The sequence below is a fragment of the Aquarana catesbeiana genome, linkage group LG02, assembly GCF_042186555.1.
Source record: "Aquarana catesbeiana isolate 2022-GZ linkage group LG02, ASM4218655v1, whole genome shotgun sequence".
Classification (NCBI taxonomy): Eukaryota; Metazoa; Chordata; class Amphibia; order Anura; family Ranidae; genus Aquarana; species Aquarana catesbeiana.
Genome location: NC_133325.1, coordinates 145,514,700 through 145,538,586, shown reverse-complemented (window position 1 = coordinate 145,538,586; position 23,887 = coordinate 145,514,700). Strand labels below are relative to the sequence as shown.

Here is a 23,887-nt window from a genome sequence, read left to right as displayed (position 1 = left end):
ATCTTGGAGTCCTTCAGGTGTTTTTTAGCAAACTCCATGCAGGCTTTTATATGTCTTGCACTGAGGAGAGGCTTCCGTCGGGCCACTCTGCCATAAAGCCCCGACTGGTGGAGGCCTGCAGTGATGGTTGACTTTCTACAACTGTCTCCCATCTCCCGACTGCATCTCTGGAGCTCAGCCACAGTGATCTTTTGGGTTCTTCTTTACCTCTCTCCCCAAGGCTCTTCTCCCCCGATAGCTCAGTTTAGCCAGACGGCCAGCTCTAGGAAGGGTTCTGGTCGTCCCAAATGTCTTCCATTTAAGGATTATGGAGGCCACTGTGCTCTTTGAGAACCTTAAGTGCAGCAGAAATTTTTTTTGTAACCTTGGCCAGATCTGTGCCTTGTCACAATTCTGTCTCTGAGCTCTTCAGGCAGTTCCTTTGACCTCATGATTCTCATTTGCTCTGACATGCACTGTGAGCTGTAAGGTCTTATATAGACAGGTGTGTGGCTTTCCTAATCAAGTCCAATCAGTATAATCAAACACAGCTGGACTCAAATGAAGGTGTAGAACCATCTCAAGGATGATCAGAAGAAATGGATAGCACCTGAGTTAAATATGAGTGTCACAGCAAAGGGTCTGAATACTTAGGACCATGTGATATTTCAGTTTTTCTTTTTTAATAAATCTTCAAAAATGTCAACAATTCTGTGTTTTTCTGTCAATATGGGGAGCTGTGTGTACATTAATGAGGAAAAAAATTAACTTAAATGATTTTAGCAAATGGCTGCAATATAACAGAGTGAAAAATTTAAGGGGGTCTGATGGGGGGGGGGGGGCACATGCAAGCACACACACACACATACATACAGAAAGATTTTTAAAAACTGGCAGTGCTTTACCTCACCTCTTCCTGCTGGGTACTGCACTGTAGGGGAAGACAAAGAGCACAGCACACAGTGTGCTTTCACTTTAGGTCAAATCAGTGTGACCAGCTCCCTGCAGTGCTGATTACAGTTCGGCTGAGGATCGGTCTCAGCTGCCTTTGTCACTCCGCCTATCAAGGTATACAGGGGGCCATGGCGACCTCAGTGACCCCTATACTTCCGCCACTGGCTCCCAACCCGCCCTAAAGATGCTGCTTGCAGGACTTTTCCTAACGTCTCGCAAGTGCACCGCCTGAGTGTGAAAGCACTCATTGCACAGAATGGGAGGCAGTACCTGAGTGCTTTTCAGGCGCTATTTCTAGCGCTAAAATGCCTGAAAACTGCCTCAGCGTGAAAGGGTCACGTGACCTTAAAAAATTTGCAAAAGCGGCCAGTGCTTCAGTGTAAAAATGGCCTAAGCCCCTTATGCAGCTGAGGACAGAGGTTATGTGATCACAAAAAAAGGTATTTATAATGTTTTGTAAATATATATAGACTAATCTTTTGCCTTGCCTTCCTATTTTAATCTGAATTGGGTTGTTTTACAAGGTAAGGGTTCATATATACAGTTCTTTAAAGAGGAACTGCAGTTTGCTCACATAATTTGTAATAAAACATCTTTGCCATTCTGAAGCTTCCCTCCAACCACTTTGCATATTATTTTATATATACTGTGATTCTGTACTTGCCAAATAAGCTGCTGCCTGTTCACTTCCTGGATTTACACAGTGGCACACCTCCAGCTCTGCAGCTCTCATTGGCCCTCTTATGACTCCCCCCCCACCCCCCACCCCCCCCCCCCCCCCCCCCCCCCCCTTCCTGGCAAACTCTCACCAGAGTGAGAGAGAGAGCTGTGCATGATGTGATAAGCCTAGGCTAATGACCAGACAAGAAACAGGAAGTGGGCTGTATAAGGTATTTTAAGGTATTTACTGGCAGAAAAAAAAATGTTTTACTATCCAAAGTTAAAACAACAACAAGGGCAGAAGATTTAATAGATGGAAAGATGAAAAAATGACTGAAGTTCCGCTTTCAGCACTATCACTCCTAATAGAATAAGACTGTATGTTTTATGGGTTTTTTTTAATACATTTGTGTTGATTGTTGATTAGGCTGGCAGCCACGTTATTTTGTATTGGACGGAGGCATCTTATCATACTATGACTCTCAGGATGATGTTGGGAAAGGAAGTAAAGGAAGCATAAAAATGGCTGTGTGTGAAATCCGAGGTACGACTTTCATTATTTTTGTTATTATTGATTTGTATATCACTATAGTATTAGCTTCTTTTGTTTAATAGTTCATATAGTATAATGACTGAGGAAGGAACCTGACTGCTCATGAAAGCTTGCACCTTCTTATTACTTTAATTAGAGAAGACTGGGCATTAATTAAGCCCCAATAATTGATAGATAACACGATACAAGACTCTACACTTAGAACATAGTAGTAATGTTAGTTCATACAGGGACTATAACTAAAACAATAACATTTTGACATAGTTTCTAAGAAATGAGGATGGGGAACTTTTACCAGAAAATATTACTTTTACCAGTGTAAAAGATTTGTCAGCATTAGATAAAATAGCGTAGTAATGGGGGAAGTTTGATATATACAGGCATACCCCACTTTTAAGTACACAATGGGGTTTATTTACTAAAGCTGGAAAGTGCAAAATCAGGCTCACTTCTGCATAGAAACCAATGAGCTTCCAGGTTTTATTACTAAAGCTTAATTGAACAAGCTGGGGTTAGAAGCTCATTGGTTTCTATGCAGAAGTGAGCCTGATTTTGCACTTTCCAGCTTTAGTAAATAAACCCCATTGTGTACTTAAAAGTGGGGTATGCCTGTACTAGAGGCAGAAGAATGGTGCCAGAATCAGGAATTTATTCCTCAGTATAAAATTAACTTTAGGAACATTTCCAAACCTTCAAGTATTTGTGAGTCCCTTAGACCCCTTTCGCACTGAGGCGCTTTTCAGGCACTTTCACGCTAAAAAAAAGGACCTGAAAAGCTCACAAAAACCTATTTTCATTAAAATCAACGAATGCTTTCACACTGGGGCAGTGTGCTGGCTGGGCAGTAAAAAAAAACGCCCCTCTCCATTGAAATGAATGGAAAGCTCTTCAAAAGTGCCTGAAAAGCTCTTCAAAAGCGCTCAGTGTTTTACTGGCAGTTTAGAAGCGCCTCAGTGTGAAAGGGGCCTTAGAGCCCTTTCACACTGGGGCGGTTTGCAGGCGATATTGTGTTAATAATAGCGCCTGCAAACCGACCCGAAAGTGCCGCTGCTTTGTCTCGAGGCTTTCACACTGGAGCAGTGCGCTAGCAGGACGGGAAAAAAAGTCCTGCTAGCAGCCTCTTCGGAGCGGTGAAGGAGCGGAGTATATATCGCTCCTTCACCGCTCCTTGAAAAGAATGGGACAGCGCGGCTATACCGCCGACAAAGCGCCTCTGCAGAGGCGCTTTGCGGTGGTTTTTAACTTTTTCTCGGCCGCTAACGGGGCGGTTTTACAATAGCGGCGCTTTACCGTCGACGCCACCCCCGCCCCAGTGTGAAAGGGCCCTTAGAGCAGGTATCTCCAAACTCACTAAACAGTTTACTGCCCTTGAGAATTTAGAGGGGCTGGACGGCGGCCATCGGGAGTGGAAAATATCCCCGTATCAGTAGGAGTAGGGCCGGTGCTAGACTATTTTGCGACCTAGGCAAGACCAGCTACTTACAAACTGCTACTTTTAAAAAACTGAATGGCTTTGTGCAGTGTCATTAAATAATAGCATAATACACTCTTTGATCACAGATCCCAGTGTGTATTGTGTGACAATCTCATTTATTTATTTATTTATTTATTTTTTTATAATGGCACTTTTTTTTATTATCACACTGTGTGCCTCTGTGGCGGAAGTGGCCACAGAGGCGGTACACCAGGGCCCAATTGCAAGTGCGACCTTTGCGACCTTGGTCATTCGGCCTGGTTTAAGAGCATCATGGGCCTGGTGCTGAGGATTTTGGTGGGCCCTGGATTATGAAGCCATTTGCCCTAAATGCTACATTAAAATTTTCTCTACAGCCTTGCCTTTATTAACCACCACTTGTGCCTAGGCCTTCCTTCCATTACCACCCACTGCACCTGGGACCCCTTTCCTCATTATCTACTGTGCCTGCAGCCTCCCTTGCCTTACCACCCACTGCACCTACAGCCCTCTTCCTTCATCACCCAACATGCCTGGGCCCCCCATCCCTCACTATCCACCATGGCTAGGTACACCTTCCCTCACCACCTACTGTGCCTGTAGCCCCCCTTTATTGCAGAAATACTACAGGAGATGGTCACAGACTGCAAAACATACTACAGGAGAAGGTCAAAGACTACAGACATGGTACAGGAGAAGGTCAGAGACTGCAGACATAGTACAGGAGAAGGTCAGAGACTACAGACATGATACAGGAGAAGGTCAAAGACTACAGACATGGTACAGGAGAAGGTCAGAGACTGCAGACGTGGTACAGGAGAAGGTCAGGGACTGCAGACATAGTACAGGAGAAGGTCAGAGACTACAGACCTGGTATAGGAGAAGGTCAGAGACTGCAGACATGGTACAGGAGAAGGTCAGAGACTACAGACATGGTATAGGAGAAGGTCAGACTACAGACATGGTACAGGAGAAGGTCAGAGACTACAGACATGGTACAGAAGAAGGTCAGAGACTGCAGACGTGGTACAGGAGAAGGTCAGAGACTGCAGACGTGGTACAGGAGAAGGTCAGAGACTGCAGACGTGGTACAGGAGAAGGTCAGAGACTGCAGACGTGGTACAGGAGAAGGTCAGAGACTGCAGACGTGGTACAGGAGAAGGTCAGAGACTGCAGACGTGGTACAGGAGAAGGTCAGAGACTGCAGACGTGGTACAGGAGAAGGTCAGAGACTGCAGACGTGGTAAAGGAGAAGGTCAGAGACTGCAGACATGGTACAGGAGAAGGTCAGAGACTGTGGACATAATACAAGTGTGTCCTAGCAGTGACCACTGTGGAAAAACATTGATCACTACATTATGTAAACAGGAGTTTACAAGATATAACAAAGTGCCAAAAAAAACTACTTTACTAACAGTCATTTCTCAAGCACATGAGGACAGTAAATAGTTGACAGGTCTGTGAAGCTCCCAGCTTGACCAGCTAATGCTTTCAAAGATAACAAGAAGAAAGTTAGATAAATCAGGGATGGTTGCTGACAGGGGACTCTGGCACACATAGCTATAGAAACAGATGAAGTCAGTGTTCAGTGTAAATAAAAACACAGATAATAAGCAGTGTGAGAAGACAGAGAGGAACTTCCCGTCCATCATTGCCTAATCTACACACAGGACAGGAGAACACACTGATGATTAGACTTCTGCAGCTGGTGTTTGGTATTACCAGTGAGCGTGTGACATGATCATACCTTCTTCATGCTCAGGTATGTCGGATCCTCTCCATCCCGTCCTGCTCTGGTCACTAGCATCTTCTGGTCAAATGTGGCGGGCTGGCCAATCTGGCTAAGGAGGTGGTGGGAGGCAGAGCAACTTTGCAGTCACGCCCTCCCACTCAGAAGAGCAGCACTATTGGCTGCCTGTCACATTGGCCTGTCCCTCTCCCTCCAGCATGTGAAATCCGCACACCGCTCTACAATTAATAACACACACCCGCCGCACTGAATGCCTTGCTGTCCAGGTCCCTCTATCAGCGGCCCTGCCGGGAGCCTAGGCAGCGACGGGGAGGAGAAGGAGGTGAGGCAAGTGTCAGCTGCGCCCCTAGGTTACAGTGCGCCCTAGGCGGCTGCCTATTTCGCCTAGTGGGAGCGCCGGCCCTGAGTGGGAGTAAACAATGCCCTATTTATGGTGTCAGTGAGATGAATTGTGCCCCATCAGTGGTGTTATTGGGAGGAACTGTGCCTCATCGTTAACGTCATTGGCAGAAATTGTGCCCCTTTGTTGGTGTCAGTGGATGAAATAATATTCCAAGGCCGGATAAAAGCAAGCAAAGGGCCGCATCCAGCCCCCAAACCACAGTTTGGAGACTACTGCCTTAGAACACCCAGAAAGCAGTAGGAGCCTCAGAGGAAATTATTGCAAAGATTTGTATAAACTTTATTGCAGATCCTTAGCTGCCTCTGTTTTAGGCCTGGTTCACACCTATAGATTTTTTAGTGCGTTTTCAGTTTTGCAGAAACACATTACAGTCCATTTAACATGGTTTCCTATGGATGTAGTTCACATCTGTGCATTTTATGGAAAGGGCCAGGCACTTTTTTGTGGTTTTTGGTTCCATAGACTTCAATGGATTAAAAATGTGTATTGAAAAATGCAAACTGCACCTGCAATATGCAAACTGCAACCTGTATAGGTGTGAATCAGGCCTTAGAGATATTATTGTAGGCTTGCAAGCACTTTCGAAAAAAATGTGGGAGGATATGCCTTCAGTGAATATGTTCCCTGCATTTAATAGAAAAGCTGCAGCCTCTGTATCCCTTTTACATGTCCTAAAATGTATTATCAAGATTAATCTCTCATTGCAGGGTATGCCTTTAATTTATCATCAAAGCTATGTGCAGATTTCTAGAAAAAGCTGTGCGCTAATCTTGTTTGAAGGGAATAGGAAATCTGTGTTTGGTCATTCTAGCAAATCATAGCAACTGTAGATTAAAATGCAAAGGAAATTTAATAGCAGTGAAATAAAAAATGCGTTGCATATCAGCTATACATGTCATGTCAGTTTTGGCAAAGGTAGAATGTTACTTTTAAATATTCGGTGAATCAGGACAAAAGCTGCCATGGATCCTCATCTCTTCCTGGTAAAAATCCCACATTTGTCATTCAAATGCCAGAGCCTATCTTACCCATTAAAATTCTTTGATAGTTGGACGACAGGGGTGGGGTTTGGCACCTTGAAGGGTAGAGCTTAAGCCTAGAGCTCCATGTACTCTAGGCTTAGGATCCAATTTGGTTCCACAGGGATCACTATAAAACATCACAAGGTCCCTGCACCTCATCACTATTGTTCCCCTGGAAAAGTTTTAGGCCAGGTCAAGGGTAACTATAAGCAGCCCATAAGGATGAGATGTTGTGCATTTTAACCAGACACGTTATGCCTGTACAGGATACCTCACAGCTATGTTACTACCTTAAGCAAGAGATCTAATGAAGTTCTCAATAGGTGCTGGCTTATAGGTTGGAAACCAACTTTTTTGACAGAAGCAGAAGGAGAGTTCCATGAGATCTGCTTACTTTAAAATTATATATATGGTCCTTTAATTTGTACACACTTGTCCTGTGTTATCTGAATGAAGCAGCTCTTTCCATCCCTTGCAGTGCACCAGGCTGACAGCTGCCGAATGGATCTCTTCATACCGAGAGAGCAGTGCTTCTACCTGCGTGGGGAGAATGCAGCTGAACGGCAGAGATGGCTGGTGGCCCTGGGCTCTTCCAAAGCCTGCCTTGGAGATATCACCACCCATCAAGCAAAAGGCATGTAAGGGCAGCTGTTCAGCATAGAATGAAAAATTATGGTTATGCGTACTCTAATTAAAGACACAATAAATAAAGACTTAGATAAGTCTATGAAAATTCCCCCCTCTGACCCACTGATACCTTCCAGGAGATACTCTACCGCTCCTTCCTCTGCTGCAGGCATCCCCAAAATAACCTGGTGTTGGCTGACATCACTCCCTCTGTCATATGCCATTGGTGGCCAGACCTGAGCACTGTCACACGGGAGGAGGGCACATGCTCTCTCATACCTAGAAGCAGCAAGTGCTTTTACTAGCTGAGGCAGGAGTGGTGTGTGAGCACTGCGGAGGTAAGTTTCAGTGGGTGAAGTAGGTAATTTCACAAATCCTGTTCATATGTTATGATTGGGCATAGTTGCAGGGGTTGATTTACTAAAATTGGAGAGTGCAAAATCTGCAGCAACTTCAAGGTTGTTTTTTTTTTTGTCAAAGCTTAAAGTGATTGTAAGGGTTCGTTTTTTGTTTTTTTTTAAATAACAAACAAATCATACTTACCTCCATTGTGCAGCTCGTTTTGCACAGAGTGGCACCGAACCTTGTCTTCTGGGGTCACCCGGCGGCTCTCGCGGCTCCTCCCCACATCAGATAACCCTCTAGGAGAAGCGCTCTCCCGGGGGATTACCTTGCGGGCGCGCTCCTGAGTCCAGCATTCGGCCTCCATAGCCGCCGAATGTATGACTCGGCCCCGCCGCCCCGGTGCCCGCGTCATTGGATTTGATTGACAGCAGCGGGAGCCAATGGCTACGCTGCTATCAATCTATCCAATCAGGAGCCAAGAACCACAGGTGGAAGGACAGCGCGTCCCCACCGGGTCAAGTTCCAGGGTTTAGGTAAGTAAAACTGGGGGGGGGGCAGTCACTGCCAGGTGTTTTTTCACCTTAATGCATAAGATGCATTAAGGTGAAAAAACACGAAGGTTTACAACCCCTTTGATTGAACAAGCTGAGGTTAGAAGCTGATTGGCTACCATGTAGATCTGCACCAGAATTTGCACTCTCCAGCTTTAGTAAATCAACCCTGGTGTGTTTCTTTACTGTCACATGGTCCATCTCTGCCACGTAGGTCTATCTAGACCAGGGGTAGGCCAACTGGGGCCCTCCAGCTATTGTGGAACTACATTTCCCATGAGGCATTGCAAGGCTGGCAATTACAATTACTCCCAGAGGCATGATGGGACTTGTAGTTCTGCAACAGCTGGAGGGCCCCAGGTTGCCTACCCCTGATTTAGACTCCGTTTTTTGTCACCTTAACAGGTAAATACAGGAAGAGAGTCTAGATCAGGGGTAGGCAACCTGGGGCCCTCCAGCTGTTGCAAAACTACAAGTCCCATCATGCCTCTGGGAGTAATTGTAACTGCCGGCCTTGCAATGCCTCATGGGAAATGTAGTTCCTCAACAGCTGGAGGGCCCCAGGTTGCCTACCCCTGATCTAGACTCTCTTCCTGTATTTACCTGTTAAGGTGACAAAAAACTGAGTCTAGACTGTTGTATCTGTTAATACATGTAACTATATTTTATTATGTTTTAAGCTGTAATTTGTGAAGCAACCAATATATTTAAAGGTAGTCAAGTAGCCCGTGGTGTTGTACAGACAATTAATTTTGTATCTGACATACTTAAAGTGGAGCTTCACCCTATAGGGTCTGTTCACAAAGTGCAGCGTGTCTCACACGTATGCAGTGGAATTCGGCTGTGAAGCCACAAGGAGTCACAGCCAGATTCCCACAGTTAACATGCTGGTGTCGGGAACCCAAAGACCGGCGAAGAACCGGAACATAGGAAGGTTTGCTGGCGCTGGAAGCCTAAAGGCAGAGGAAAAATGTGACAGGGGATTATCATTCTCAGTAGGAGAGGTGAGCAGTGGTAGCCTACACATTTCACTTACGAACAGGTTTGTTTTAAATAGAGGCCCAGTTTGTATATCTACACATAGCCCCTTTGGAGTTTTCATTCACCACTGGCTTAGGTTATTCTTTTATATGTTAAAATGAGAGAATAATCACCCTCCATGCCATTTAGTAAAACTTAGGCTAGTACTACGTGGGTGAGTTTATTCTCTTGCTAATAAAAAATGTATCCACTGAGTAAGTGAACTAAAGCTAAAACTGAACTCCAGCATTACTTTCCGTCTTGCACAATTGTACATGTTTCTCTCCTATACTGAATTTGCCTACTGATTTTACTGCACACTGTGAGCTTTTCACAGTGTGCATTAGAAGCTGAAGTCGTCCAAACTGGAGAACATCCAGCACCATCTAGCACTTCCTTGCTCAAACTTACTGTCCCTAGCCTGTGCCTTCATTCATTTTATTTGAGTTTTTACAATTATAGAGGCACAGTATCTCATGCATGTGGGCATTACCAGTTTGCATGCACCCATGAAGGCATTTTGATTTGGAAATTTGATGAGGCAACACTTTGGAAACATTTTGGATAGAGTAAGGGAGGGTTTTAACCTCTGTCAGTTTTTGCCATCTGTGTCTCATTGGGGAGATTTCCCTTCACTTCCTGTCCCATAACCAAAACAGGAAGTGAGAGGAAATTCCTCCAAAGCGAGGGAATCCTGAAGTATCAACAGGGTCACCAGAACTAGTGTCCCCAGTGAAGATTTCCCCTCTTACTGCTCTGGTGTCAACCCAAAATGTAGGATTTTCTTTTACACTTTCAATGATAACAGGACACATAGAGAAGGGGCACAGAGCAATAGAAACAACATGCAAACAAAAATAATATATTTAAACAATATGTAAGTCCTTAACACCAATATAAAACAAATATAAATTTGGGGGCTGCACTAACTAACCACAGTGTAGTTTAAATATCTAAATCTCTCAGTAATGTCTTTCCGTTGCAATTGCAGAAAGCATGCATTTCTGTGTGATTTGCTAAAGTGGAAAGTCCTGCATAACCACGTCATCCCCTAAACCTAGGTTCACATCTATGTGGCCCTCCGAGCTGTGTTTTACACGGACATGGCAGCCCACTAATTTTAATGGACTCCTGTGCCTCCAGAAACGCAGAGTAAAGATCCCTGCACCATTTCTGGAATCGCAGCCTGCATGGAAATTGCAAGTGGCATGCGGTTCCCAATGCGGGTGTGATTTCCTTTGCGTGCGGCGTGCCATTAGGATTAATGACAGCTGCAAACATCCAGAATATTTTACTGTGCAGGTGGTTGCGGCTGCGGGTACAGATGCAGATCTGCAGTGGGAAACACCCACACAGATGTGAACTCAGCCGACATTATATTTCACAGTTGAATATGTCAGCAGACTCTAAATGATCCACTTTGAAAGTTTATCTTTCGCAGTTTAATTGTGGATGAAATCCTTGTGACTGGGATCCCTGGTCTAACATTTTATACAGTTATTAAGAGTGTCTAGCTCTTTTTTGGAGCATTGCTTTAATTCACATTAAATACACATTCCCCCATCCACATAATCAAGGTGGATAAAGGAATTTTCCCGCCACGCAATTGTATTCTGACAGAGGGGACTCCTCCGCTGTCAGAATACACTGATCCGTGCTGCAAACGATTGGCTGCAGGTGCTGATTGAATGATCATTTTCCAGCATTCCCATTCAAGAGAAGCCAATCACTAGATCGACTCCAATCGATCGGAAATGGCCATAGATTGAAATTCGGCCGGTCGCTCTATGTCCAGCTTAACAAAGGACAGTAGGGAGTCCCTTTAGTCATCCCACCAATATTCACATATCACTAATCTAACAACTTTGGTTGGACCAATGCTTTTAAAGTAGCACTAAAACTTTTTTTTTTTTTTGGATAAAGAAAGGGAGGGTTATAACCCCTGTAAGGTTTATTTTTGCCATCTTTGTCCCATTGGGGAGATTTACCTTCCCTTCTTATCCCATAGCCAAACAGGAAGTGAGAGGAGAACTAGTGTCTCCATTGGAAGAATTCCCCTCTAATATTTTTTTGGGGAACCTAAAATTTGGGATTTTCTTTTAATTTCACTTTCAATGATAATTGTAAACAGGACAAATCGAGAGTGAATCTCCCTACCAAGTGCACAGACAACAATAAAAACAGGTGTTTCAATACCCCTCAGTAAGAGGATATCTATCAAAGTGAGGGGATATAATCTTTAAGACTTTTGCCACCAAAATAGTAGTCCTATTAGATGATCTCCTGGTTCTAGGACAGCTCAAAAAAGTTTGTATTTCCCATCACATCACTCTACTGGAAACCATGGTCATCAAGAATAAAAATAAAGCCTAAATCTCTTCATTGGGGACACACAGCAATAAGACCTGACCTGGGTTCTAACACTTCCTTTATCTCAGGAACCAATAAGCCTTATCAAAAAAGGAGGAAAGAAAGATGTCTGGGCTTCCACATGGCAATCGGTCAATCCTTTTTTTCATTTACCTGCATAAAGAAAGGTTTCAGTGAAAACTGAAAATGAAGCATTGAGATAGTCAGTGAGGATAACCATAGCGTTTCATCCAGACAGCTGTACTGTAAGAAAAAGAGAGAGCGCACCAGCCTAGTGCATTATCCTAAGGTAAGTTTATTAAAATAAAGGTTAAAATCTACTCACAAAGGTAGGAAGAAAAAATCGCACTATAAACAATCACAAGGCGATTAGTCCACTGGTAGCAGTTTCCAGGTCCTAGGAGGAGGACATACGAACGGCTGCTGGCTAACGCGTTTCGAAGGTGTCCCTTCTTCATCAGAGTCTCTAGATTTTAACCTTTATTTTAATAAACTTACCTTAGGATAATGCACTAGGCTGGTGCACTCTCTCTTTTTCTTATCAGTTACTACTAGGATAACCCCATCCTGGAGAGCAGCAAGGCCGAAATTCATTGTCCTTTCTGAACCCTTGGGATCCTCTAGCTTACACACCTGTGCGCAAGAGTATTTGCTTCTATAGCTGTACTGTACCAGTCCAGTCCACCTCCTTTTGTCTATGATCTGATGCTCCTGGAACACCTTCCTTGCCACCTTTGACTTACAGAAAGCCTCCTATAAAAATCATTAGTATGACGTTTCTATCATCTGCCAATATATTTCAATCCTACTCTGAAGGTTTAGAGGTGATAGAAGCAGAGAGAAAGGAAATAACATAACCCAGGCTTCATCAGGTAGGTTCAACTAACCTTGTGAGGAGGTTTGTGTGGTCTGTGGATGCAATGGAGTACACATATTTTGGTTAAGAATACCCTTTCTAATGAAGCCTGGTGTGTTAAAATGCATTAATAGCTCACTGACTGGCTTCACTTGTTGCCTGGAATTGTTTTTGCTGTTATCTGGTTGTAAGGCACAGTACAGATCAATTAGAAATTGTTTCTTGCCAATGTATTGAGGCCAGACAACTGGTAAAAGATTTCTGATTGGTTGCCGTTTGGTCCTAACCATGATTACAGTTGTACAATATTAATCAAGGTTTTAAGACTTGTATCTTGTATGTAACATCCATACATTCATTTTTTTTATCTGCACAAGAAGATATACACTTGGCTGACTTAACAGAGCAGCTTTTATTAAGAGTATTGCCATAGTAAAGCGTATACTGTATTTTATGTAGTATCTCTACATGGACTGTTAAGCAACTTTTATCACTCTATACTACAGTGCTGTATTTTTATGCGCCTGCTAATGAAAATGTACCTTCTCTAGAAATTATTTCAGACAGCGAATCCCTGGGAAGGAAACTGTCAGAGCTTCGTCTGTTCTGTGATCTGCTTATGGAACAAGTGATGGAAGTAAAAGGAGCAGTGGATGCAGATGATCCTGGAGAACCTCCCAACAAGGAGGTAAAGTAACTGTAACAATCCAAAAACATGACACACAAGACATGTCCAAGGATATCATGGCTAGATCCCTCATGCACAAAAGTTATTTGAGTGGCTCAATACATTTGTATTTTGGATCAGCCAAGGCTACATGTTTCACCACCATACTTTATCAGATCAGACAAAATCCTCAGGACTGAAATCTTAAAGTAGTTGTAAACCGCTAAAGAATAGAAAAAGCAATGGCATAATGTGCTAGTATGCATTGCATACTAGCACATTATGAAATATTTACCTTAGAATGAAGCCCTTCCAGTGATGCCTGCTCACCCCTGAGGCGGCTGACATCTTCCCCCAGGGTGTTTCTTCTGGGTTTGCGAGCTTCGGCGCTGTTAGTGGTCAGAGCAGCAATGGCGTCACTCCAGCGCTCACGCACAGGAGCCGCCTTTTCTGGCGCAGGCTCTGAAGCTCCGGCACTGTAAGCCGGACCTTCAGAACGCATGCGCCGATGATGTCATCAGCTTCATGCACTCTGAATATCTCCTAAACTGGGCAAGTTTAGGAGATATTCACAGTACCTACAGGTAAGCCATCTTTATAGGCTTACCTGTAGGTACAAGTGGTGTAACAGATTTTACAACCACTTTAAAGAGAACCTGAATAAAAAAAAAAAACATTTGCTTTTCTAGAAAACATCTAGAAATGTTAATTGTGTCTAATCTGAACCCTGAATAATGTAACCTTGGCCTGGAATTCCTCCTGAAAGATAGCAGATCTCATCCGTTGCCTACTTCCTAATCGCTTATATACTGTATCTGCAGTGTGAGATCATCTAAGGCACTGCTGCTTCTTTGATTGAGATTGGGTGTTGTCACTACTGTGCTGCTTTCTGTTCTCCTTGCTGGAGAGAAAGCTTTACCTTAGGACCTGCAGACAAGCATCTCCCTGCTTTTGTTCCATTTGTTTTGTGGATCTGTGCCTTCTGAACCTTTGCTTCTTGAGCATTGCTCCCCCATCAGATCACCAGCCATTATGGAGGGCAGCCATGACGTGAGAAAGCAAAACCCTGCTTTTCTGCTGAGATGACCACCTCTACGCAAAGTGCAGAACAAGACAATGGAATTCTTGCAATAGCCAGGTTGAAGCTGTGGAGTTCTGTGCCAGACAGATACATTTTCACAGAGACTAATTAAAAACGTTGTATTTATTTAACCTTACGAAGCAGCGTGCTAACCATAGACGCTGGCAGGTAGACATTCGTAAACAGTCCAACTGTTCTTCTTTTCCTATGACCATGGTACAGTGTTATCCAATGAGTAGTCTTGTTTCTTGGCTGGGAGAAAATTGATTCAATAATATTGTCCCTTCTTACTTTGAGAATGGGATAAAGAGATCTGGAGTCATCGTAAATAATCTCTTGGCGGTTTGATCACTCCCTGATCCTCCTAAAACTGCAGTCATTTGGAAAAAACAGTTGACAAAACCACACATTTTAAGACTGATTTATTACAAGTAGCTGTGCAATAAAATTGTATAGGATTTGTTGTTTGGGCTGTAGATGGGTACTCAAAGGATCTGCTGGCCTAGAGAATTATAGTTCGGTTGCTTACAAAATTTGTTGATAAAGCCAATATATCAATGCTTTCTAGAATGCTTTCTATGGGAGACTATACGTCTACGGTTCTTTCCCATGTTTGAACATTTGACTTCAAAGTACAGTCAGGTTTGACTAAAGTGAGACTTTAGTTCAATAAATGAACATTTCAGGAGTTCTGATTGGTTGCAGAGTCACTGCATTTTTGAATAACTGCATGTGATTTAAAATGGTCTAGACAGTTGCCTCTCACTTCGCCAGTCATGGTTTGTTTCTGCAGCAAGCATTTCAGAGAACGCATGTGTCACAGAACAGGTTTTGCATGTTGACTGACCTCTGTACATTATATGTAATTTAATCGCTTAACATGGCTAATAGGTTAGGTGAGAAAGATGGAGCTTTTAACTATTCATTGGAGCCTAGATTGGTATTGGTCTAGTTTAACAGAAGTAGCAATAAGTCCATTGCGTTGTATTTTGTAGCTTGTTAAAGATTACTGTATGTGTATAAATTAATTACTATTAACCACTTCCTTCCCAGCCCATATCAGAATGATGGCTGGGTGGGGGTTTCATTGTTCTGAGAGGACATCATATGATGCCCACTCAGAACAACCCGCTCGTGCGTGCCCAGGGTGTGCAGTGTGTCGAACCTAGATCTCTCATCTCGGTAAAGAGCCTATGACGTAGGCTCTTTACCATGTGATCAGCTGTGCCCAATCACAGCTGATCACAGTGTAACTAGGAAGTGAAAGTTAACGTCTTTACTCTGCTCGCTCTGACAGCGCGTGAGGCGAGAAAAGCCGATAAGTGACTCTCCTCACCAGGGGATCTGCACTGATAATCAGTGCAATGATTATCGGTGCAGCCCAATCAGCGATGCCTATCGGTGCCTATAAATTCTGCCCATCAGTACCGCCTATCAGTGCTTCATATCAGTGCTGCATAGTAGTGCCTCCTCATCAGTGCAGCCTATCAGTGCCCGTCGGTGCAACCTTATCAGCGCACATCAGTGAAGGAGAAAAATTACTTATTTACAAAATTTTATAACAGAAACTAGAGCTGCACGATTCTGGCCAAAATGAGAATCGCAATTTTTTTGCTTAGAATAAAAAGATCACGATTCTCGCGACGTAAAATCTTTCACATTATACAAAAAAAAAAAAAATACTGGTTAGTTTTTTTTTTTCTTTAATTCATTAAAGGTAATTTAAAAAAAAAATTCCATTTGAAAGACTGGTGCGCAAATACAGTGTGACATAAAATATTACAACAACCACCATTTTTATTCTCTATGGTGTCTACTAAAAAAATATATATAATGTTTGGGGGTTATGAATAATTTTCTAGCAAAAAAAATGATTTTAACTTGAAACCAGCAAATATCAGAAAAAGGTTTAGTGTTTAAAGTGGAGGTCCACCCTAGGGAAAAAAAAAAATTGCATAAAAAAATTCCTAAAAAAATGGAGGAAAAAAAAATGTTTTTAACTCCCCTGAAATGGCTGTTGCTAGGCAGTATTCCTAATCTGCCTCTTCCTACGCTGCGGTGATCTTCAGTCTTCACCTCCCTGCGTTGTCTTTTGGGGAATGGGGCACGGTGTGTTATGAGAACTGTGTGTGTCCCACAACACATCGCGTCCCATTCACAAAGCGCTGCCCGACTCGCGCATGCGCAGTAGGAAATGGGCAGTGAAGCCTTAAGGCTCCACTGCCAGTTTCCCTTAGTTAGGATGGCGGTGCCAGGACCCAAGAGCCGAGGGACGGGTCGGCCTCGGGCGGCCGACATCGCAGGCACCCAGGACAGGTAAGTGTGCTTATTTAAAGTCAGCAGCTACAGTGTTTGTAGCTGCTGACTTTTTAAATTTTTTTTCTCCTGGCTGGAACCCCGCTTTAAGTGGTTAAACTTTTTTCACTTACACACAAAGTCTATTCCATTGACAAATTGTTACAATGTTTATACTTAAGTTCAACTGATAAAGAATGTTTTGATTCTTGGCAGACTGCCCAGTTTTTCTCTTCCTTTCTTTTTGGGCTCTGGCTTCAGAAGAGCAGAGAGAATTATTTGCATAGAAATAATTGTGAAACACTTTAGTCAAGATCGCGATAACGATTCTTGACGATTAATCGTGCAGCTCTAACAGAAACTAAGAAAAACTTCTTTTTTATTTATTTTTTTTCAAAATTTGCTAGTTTAGCAAAAGGATAAAACAAAAAAAACTCAGTGGTGATTCAATACCACCAAAAGAAAGCTCTATCTGTCTCAAAGAAATTATAAAAATGTCATCTGTGTACAGTGTTGCATGACTGTGTAATTGTCATTCAAAGTGCGAGAGCGCTGAGACTGAAAATTGGCCAGGGCAGGAATATTTATATATAATATTTTTATGTTATGGTTGCAGATTAGATGGCAATTTTTCCAGTTTCACATCAGTGCTACTTAGTGACAGAGGATTGTATGTGTGTGTGTGTTACATAAGTACGTTTGCTGGCTATATAATCAGTGGTTGCTGGGGCTTCTAGTTCATCATTAAAGAGTCAGTCTACTGGGAACGGAAATGAGCATGCTAAGTGAATAAATCACCTACCTGCTCCTTACTTGCTCTGGTGACCAAAATTTCGGACTCCAGTTTCTAGGTGTGAAGCTATTACATTGGAGTTCCACTCTTTCTTCCTGCCAGATTTTTACATGTATTTCTAATTACAGATAATTCAGCAGAAAGATTGAGACTACATAGTAGGGAATGGTTTACACGAGTCTGATTCAATACAGAACTATCCAATAAACGAAAATGTCAGTTTTGGGTGCGATGTCCAGTTCAGGCTGAAATCCTAGCACACCATTTAGTCCAATTATGTTTCCATTGCAAAGAACGTTAAATGTAAAAAAATTTTTCAACTAGCATGGATTTGTCATTATGTGCACTTACTGTTATTCCATGCAAGCCAAAAAGCCTCTCCTGCAGTACACAGTGCTATCAGTCTAAAGCTGGATACACACTATACAATTTTCTGTAGATTTTTTTTTTCCTTCAGATTTACCAAAACCATATAATATGAGGTCAAACCTTAACAGTTTCAATTTGTATGCAATCAGGCATCAAGTCCTTGCACTACATGGTTTTGGTAAATCTAAAGGAAATCAGACAACAAAAGTTTTATAATGTGTATGGGGTTTAACACTAGGAACGCGCTTACAGGATGTAGGAGTACAGGGATGATCTCCTCTGTGTTCTGCTACTCCTCTTTGTCCATGAAGAAGTCATGGGGGAAGGGGGTAAATAAACTGGCTGTGCTGTTTGCTAAATGGTGTGTGGATAGCTGAAAAGAGGAAACTAAAACTAAAATAGGAAACTAAAACCGTTCACATAAACCATGTTTTTTTAACAGTCCGTCTGTAGATTGCTTTAAATAACCATGTAGAATGTGGTTTGTATGGTCCTGCCCACCCTCCCCACATTGCAAGGGCTAAATGCTCATTAATTCAAATGAATATGGAATCAGGTGTTATACTTGGCTTATTCCTTGCTCTAGCAGGCTTTCTCCATTTGTACAACAAGTCCCCTGAAGCATCTTCTGTTAGGCTGGCCAAGCAGGAACTGTGTCAAGATTTAAACTATGTATGGGCAGGCTAAATGTACCCAAGTTGATGGATCTACTTGGGTACAACCAGCGTGCCGGATTTTACATACGATTATTGCTAGCAGCTGGTATAGCCGCTAGCAATAATCAGTCTTCTCCCATCGGGATCGGCTCATTGCAGGAAAGAACTTCTCTCTGTGTATGGCCTGCCTTAGCCCCGGTTCACACAGGGGCGGCACGACTTGCAGGTCGCCTCACCGAGGCGACTTGCACACGACTACCACGGCGACTTGCAAAACGACTTCTGTATAGAAGTCTATGCAAGTCGCCCCCAAAGTAGTACAGGAACCTTTTTCTAAGTCGGAGCGACTTGCGTTGCTCCGATTAGAACGGTTCCATTGTACAGAACGGGAGGCTACTTGTCAGGCGGCTAGGTCGCCTGACAAGTCGCCCCTGTGTGAACCGGCACTTAGGCTGTGGTCACAACAATGACATCAACAACTACAATGCAAGGCCAATAACCATAGTGAGGAGTAAGGTATGTATTACATCCTATTTCCCATCTGCTAGAGTCAACAAACATTTAACCCTTGCAGTGCAGTAATTCCTGGAGTTGGGCTTTAAAGAATACGTAAACCCAATTACTAAAATCACATATAAGCTTTAACATGTTATTTTAACCTGGTGATCATGCAGATAACACACTTTCTCACTCTTAATGTATGTATTTTTCTACACTGCATATACAGTGAGGGGAAAAAAAGTATTTGACCCCCTGCTGATTTTGTACGTTTGCCCACTGACAAAGAAATGATCAGTCTATAATTGGTAGGTTTATTTTACCAATGAGAGACAGAATAACAACAAAAAAATTCAGGAAAACTCATTTCAAAAAACGTATAAAATGATTTGCATTTTAATGAGTGAAATAAGTATTTGATCCCCTTAGCAAAACATGACTTGGCACTTGGTGGCCAAACCCTTGTTGTCAATCACAGAGGTCAGATGTTTCTTGTAGTTGGCCACCAGGTTTGCACACATCTCAGGAGGGATTTTGTCCCACTTCTCTTTGCAGATCCTCTCCAAGTCATTAAGGTTTGAGGCTGATGTTTTTTTAACTCGAACCTTCAGCTCCCTCCACATATTTTCTATGGTATTAAAGGGGTTGTAAAGGTAAATTTTTTTATCTTTAAAAATAACAAACATGTTATACTTACCTTCACTGTGCAGCTTGTTCTGCACAGAGTGGCCCCGAACCTGCTCTTCTGGGGTCCCTCGGCGGCTGTCTCGGCTCCTCCCCGCAATAACTAACCACCTTAATGCGAGCTCCCTCGCATGTTGGTTAGTTATTGCGGGCGTGCTCCCGTGATACAGCCGGCGGCTATAGCCGCTCGCTGTATCACTCGGCCCCGCCCCCCGGCGCGCCGCGTCATTGGATGTGATTGACAGCAGCGCGAGCCAATGGCTGCGCTGCTTTCAATCCATCCACTATAGCCAATCAGCAACCAGGCTGATCGGCTGAATGGAGGTCGGGAACGAGCGGCCGAGTTTCGAGGTGTCAGGTAAGTAAAACGGGGGGGCTGGGGGCGGCGGTATTATCAAAAGTTTTTTCACCTTAATGCATAGAATGCATTAAGGTGAAAAAATGTATACCTTTACAACCCCTTTAAGGTCTGGAGACTGGCTAGGCCACTCCAGGACCTTAAGGTGGTTCTTCTTGAGCCACTCCTTTGTTGCCTTGGCCATGTGTTTTGGGTCATTGACATTTGGGAATACCGATCCACGACCCATTTTCAATGGCCCTGGCTGAGGGATGGAGGTTCTCACCCAAGATTTGACGGTACATGGCACCATCCATCGTCCCTTTTGATGCAGTGAAGTTGTCCTGTGCCCTTAGCAGAAAAACACCCCCAAAGCATAATGTTTCCATCTCCATGTTTAACAGTGGGGATGGTGTTCTTGGGGTCATAGGCAGCATTCCTCCTCATCCATACATGGCGAGTTACGTTAATGCCAAAGAGCTCGATTTTGGTCTCATCTGACCACAACATTTTCACCCAGTTCTCCTCTGAATCATTCAGATGTTCTTTAGCAAACTTCGGACAGGCCTGTACATGTGCTTTCTTGAGCAGGGGGACCTTGCGGGTGCTGCAGGATTTCAGTCCTTCACAGGGTAATGTGTTATCAATTGTTTTCTTGGTGACTATAGTCCCAGCTGCCTTGAGATCATTGACAAGATTCTTCCGTGTAGTTCTGGGCTGATTCCTCACCGTTCTCATGATCACTGAAACTCCACGAGGTGAGATCTTGCATGGAGCCCCAGACCGAGGGGGATTGATCGTTATTTTGTGTTTCTTCCATTTGCGAATAAATCACACCAACTGTTGTCACCCTCTCACCAAGCTGCTTGGCGATGGTCTTGTAGCTCATTCCAGCCTTGTGTAGATCTACACTATTGTCCCTGACATCCTTGGACAGCTCTTTGGTGCTGGCTATGGTGGAGAGATTGGAATCTAATTGATTGCTTCTGTGAACAAGTGTCTTTTATACAGGTAACAAGCTGAGATTAGGCGCACTCCTTTCATTACCTGTATAGAAGACACCTGGGAGCCAGAAAGCTTGCTGATTGATAGAGGATAAAATACTTATTTGACTCATTAAAATACAAATCAATTTATAACTTTTTTGAAAAGTGTTTTTCTTGATATTTTTTATGTTATTCTGTCTCTCACTGTTAAAATAAACCTATCATTAAAATTATAGACTGATCATTTCTTTGTCAGTGGGCAAACATACAAAATCAGCAGGGGCGCAAATACTTTTTTCCTTTACTGTAGGGAAGGCAGGTATGGTTGTCCCACAGGATGGACTTCAAACATGTCTGCCTTTTGATTGTCCGCATTTTATAATGCAGGGCTCGACAATCCCCAGGCACCAGGCTGCCATAGCGACAAGAAGTTTCGTCCTGCCGCCTGGGCTGCTGCCCGAATGCTCTCCATGTTCTGTGTGCACCCCTCCGCTAAGTATCCCAGGCTCCGCTTGCCCATCTGTGGGCCCGGAACCAGCATAGCAGGTGCTGCTGGGTAGAGGGGAGGAAGGAGAGCAAACACACATCCGCTTTCCTCCCCTTCTAGTTGTTGACCTGGAAGTGATGTGTGACGTCACTTCCGGGTCCCTATTGATAGTTTCCCAGGCCATCAAAGCCGGGAAAGAATGTAATGCAGTGCGATGTGCATTGCATTACACTCAGTGGAGCACTTTTAGACCCTGAATGTCTTATTAAAGGTGTATCGGGTGCCCCGCTGACCCGCATCTTTCTCTGGCCACCACCAGGATTAACACAGGCTCTCACGAGGGTGACACAGCCTATCAGCTCCTGTGAGGGAATTCCTCCTCCGCTCTCCTCACTGTGCTGTGAGAGACACACACACAGCAGCTCACTCTGCTCAATCCCCTGCTTCTTCATTGGCAGGGGGAGGGAACCAATGACACTCAAGGAGTACTGCAGCAATGCATCTTGGGACATGTAGTCCCCATTACAAAATGGCCCATAGCTTTCTATGGGGACAGAACTACACAGACCAGCTGCCCTCAGGATTAAAGAAAGGACTCCATCTTATCTGACTGGGGGGAAGAGACACCAGGAGGCAGAGGAGAAGACCAGAGCTGGGAAGAGGTTATGCCTCCCAGTTAGGTGTACTGTTCCTGCCAGGCATCCACGGCCGGTCGGGGGACATCCTGAGAGGGGGATCCCAGGTGCATATCCAGGTGCACCTGCACTGACTGGGTGAAGTGTCCAGTTGTGAGGTAGCCAGTCAGGCTACCTGAAGAGCCTGCCTGTTCCAGGACATTTCGTTTGGGCCTCGATCGCAGGCACTTGCCCATTTGCAGGTAACAAAGACACTATATGCAGACAGCGTTATTACCTTGCCCACACTTACCAGAACCTGGATCATGCACTGTTGAGGAATCCCCTGAAAGGAGCCTGACAGTACCATTTGAGTATATTGCTCTTGATCTTTAGCCAATATTGCTATACAATTAGTTTACTTAAGATATACTTGCCTATTGTTCAGAGAAACTTCACTTCACAGTAAAGACAATTTCTGTGTTTTATCATAACGTGTGTCTTTCATTGGTATTGTTGCACTTACACTATTTCCAGGTGTGCCAGAGGGGACTGAGACTGTTCATGTGGTTGAGAAGCGGAGTACAGAACAAAATATACTCAAGTGGCTCCTTTGGGGGTAGTGCTAAAAAGGGAATCTGTCACCAAAAAATCATCACATAGGGGACTTTTTGGCTCCTATGTGAAGTAGAAAAAAAAGTTTTAATTGTAAAAACTTACACCCAAGAACATAAACCCACCCAAAAAATTGAGGTCACCCACATATGCACACGTACAAACGTAAACGCACGTGGCAGGGCGCCTACGCCTGAAAATAATGATTGTGATACACATGTTACATATCACTGTGCACGCCGGAATAAGAGCAATAATTCTAGCACCAGATACGCTAAACTGATGACTTATAGGGGGCTTTTAACACATCGGCTATGTAATATATAGGGTACTGACATGTTTAAGATTTGACATGTTGGGTATCTATTTACTCGGTGCAACCTCTGCTTTTATATTTTTCCAAAAAAGTGGGTAATTTATTGTGTTTTTGTGCCCCATAAAATGAACTTTTAATGTGTGTGTTTTATTTTTTTTATTTTTTATTTTTTTTACCTTTGCGTTAATATCGTGTGACATTGGAAAACCTACCACTATTTTATTCTCTAGGGTGTCTGCTTTCAGAAAATATATGTTTGGGGGTTTTATGTATTCTTCAGGCTTAAAATTATTTTTTAAACGTGCAAAAAACAGCTCAGGAAACTGCATTTCTGGCAAGATCAACAAGTATTTGTTGTACTTGCTGAAAATGGTCCTAGTCTGGACAATTGTAACCAATGCAGTCACCACATCTAGGACTGGAAAGCTGCTGTTTTAACACGCAGAAACACAGGCATGGTCCACTGCTGTCAAATACTTTCATAGTTACATAGTAGGCAAGGTTGAACAAAGACAGTAGTCTATCTAGTTCAACCTGTATAGGTGTGTGTGTGTCAGTGTCAATAATCATTTCCCATATCCCTGTATGTTGTGTTCATTAAAATGCACATCCAAGAGTCTTTTAAAAATATTGATACTTTCCGCTGACACCACCGATTGTGGTAGAGAGTTCCACATCCTTATTGCCCTGACAGTAAAAAATTCCCTATGTAGCTTATCTCATTACAATCTCATTGTGTGGCCCCGTGTCTTTTTATACTCTCTAATACTGAATCGTTTTTTTCCTACGCTGTGATTATCATTGAGGTATTTGTAAATCACTATCATGTCTTCTCTCAAGCATCTCTTCTCCATGGAGAATAAATGTAGTGCTTGTAGTCATTCCTCATAATTGAGGTCCTTCAGTCCCCTTATTAATTCTTCTGTGGGGTTAGACACAGGCAGGG

At 43.3% G+C, this 23,887-nt stretch overlaps 1 protein-coding gene across 1 annotated transcript in view; it reads left to right on the top strand.

The window, feature by feature from the left end:
- Positions 1-1,966: 1,966 nt before the first annotated feature.
- Positions 1,967-23,887, top strand: part of LOC141127297 (pleckstrin homology domain-containing family A member 3-like) — a 44,162-nt gene continuing 22,241 nt past the window's right edge. Inside the window, exons 1-3 of the mRNA XM_073613602.1 lie at positions 1,967-2,137; positions 7,253-7,408; positions 13,095-13,231. Of these exons, the coding sequence (XP_073469703.1) occupies positions 2,116-2,137; positions 7,253-7,408; positions 13,095-13,231 (315 nt within the window). The 5' untranslated portion in view covers positions 1,967-2,115. The remainder of the gene's footprint in view (positions 2,138-7,252; positions 7,409-13,094; positions 13,232-23,887) is intronic.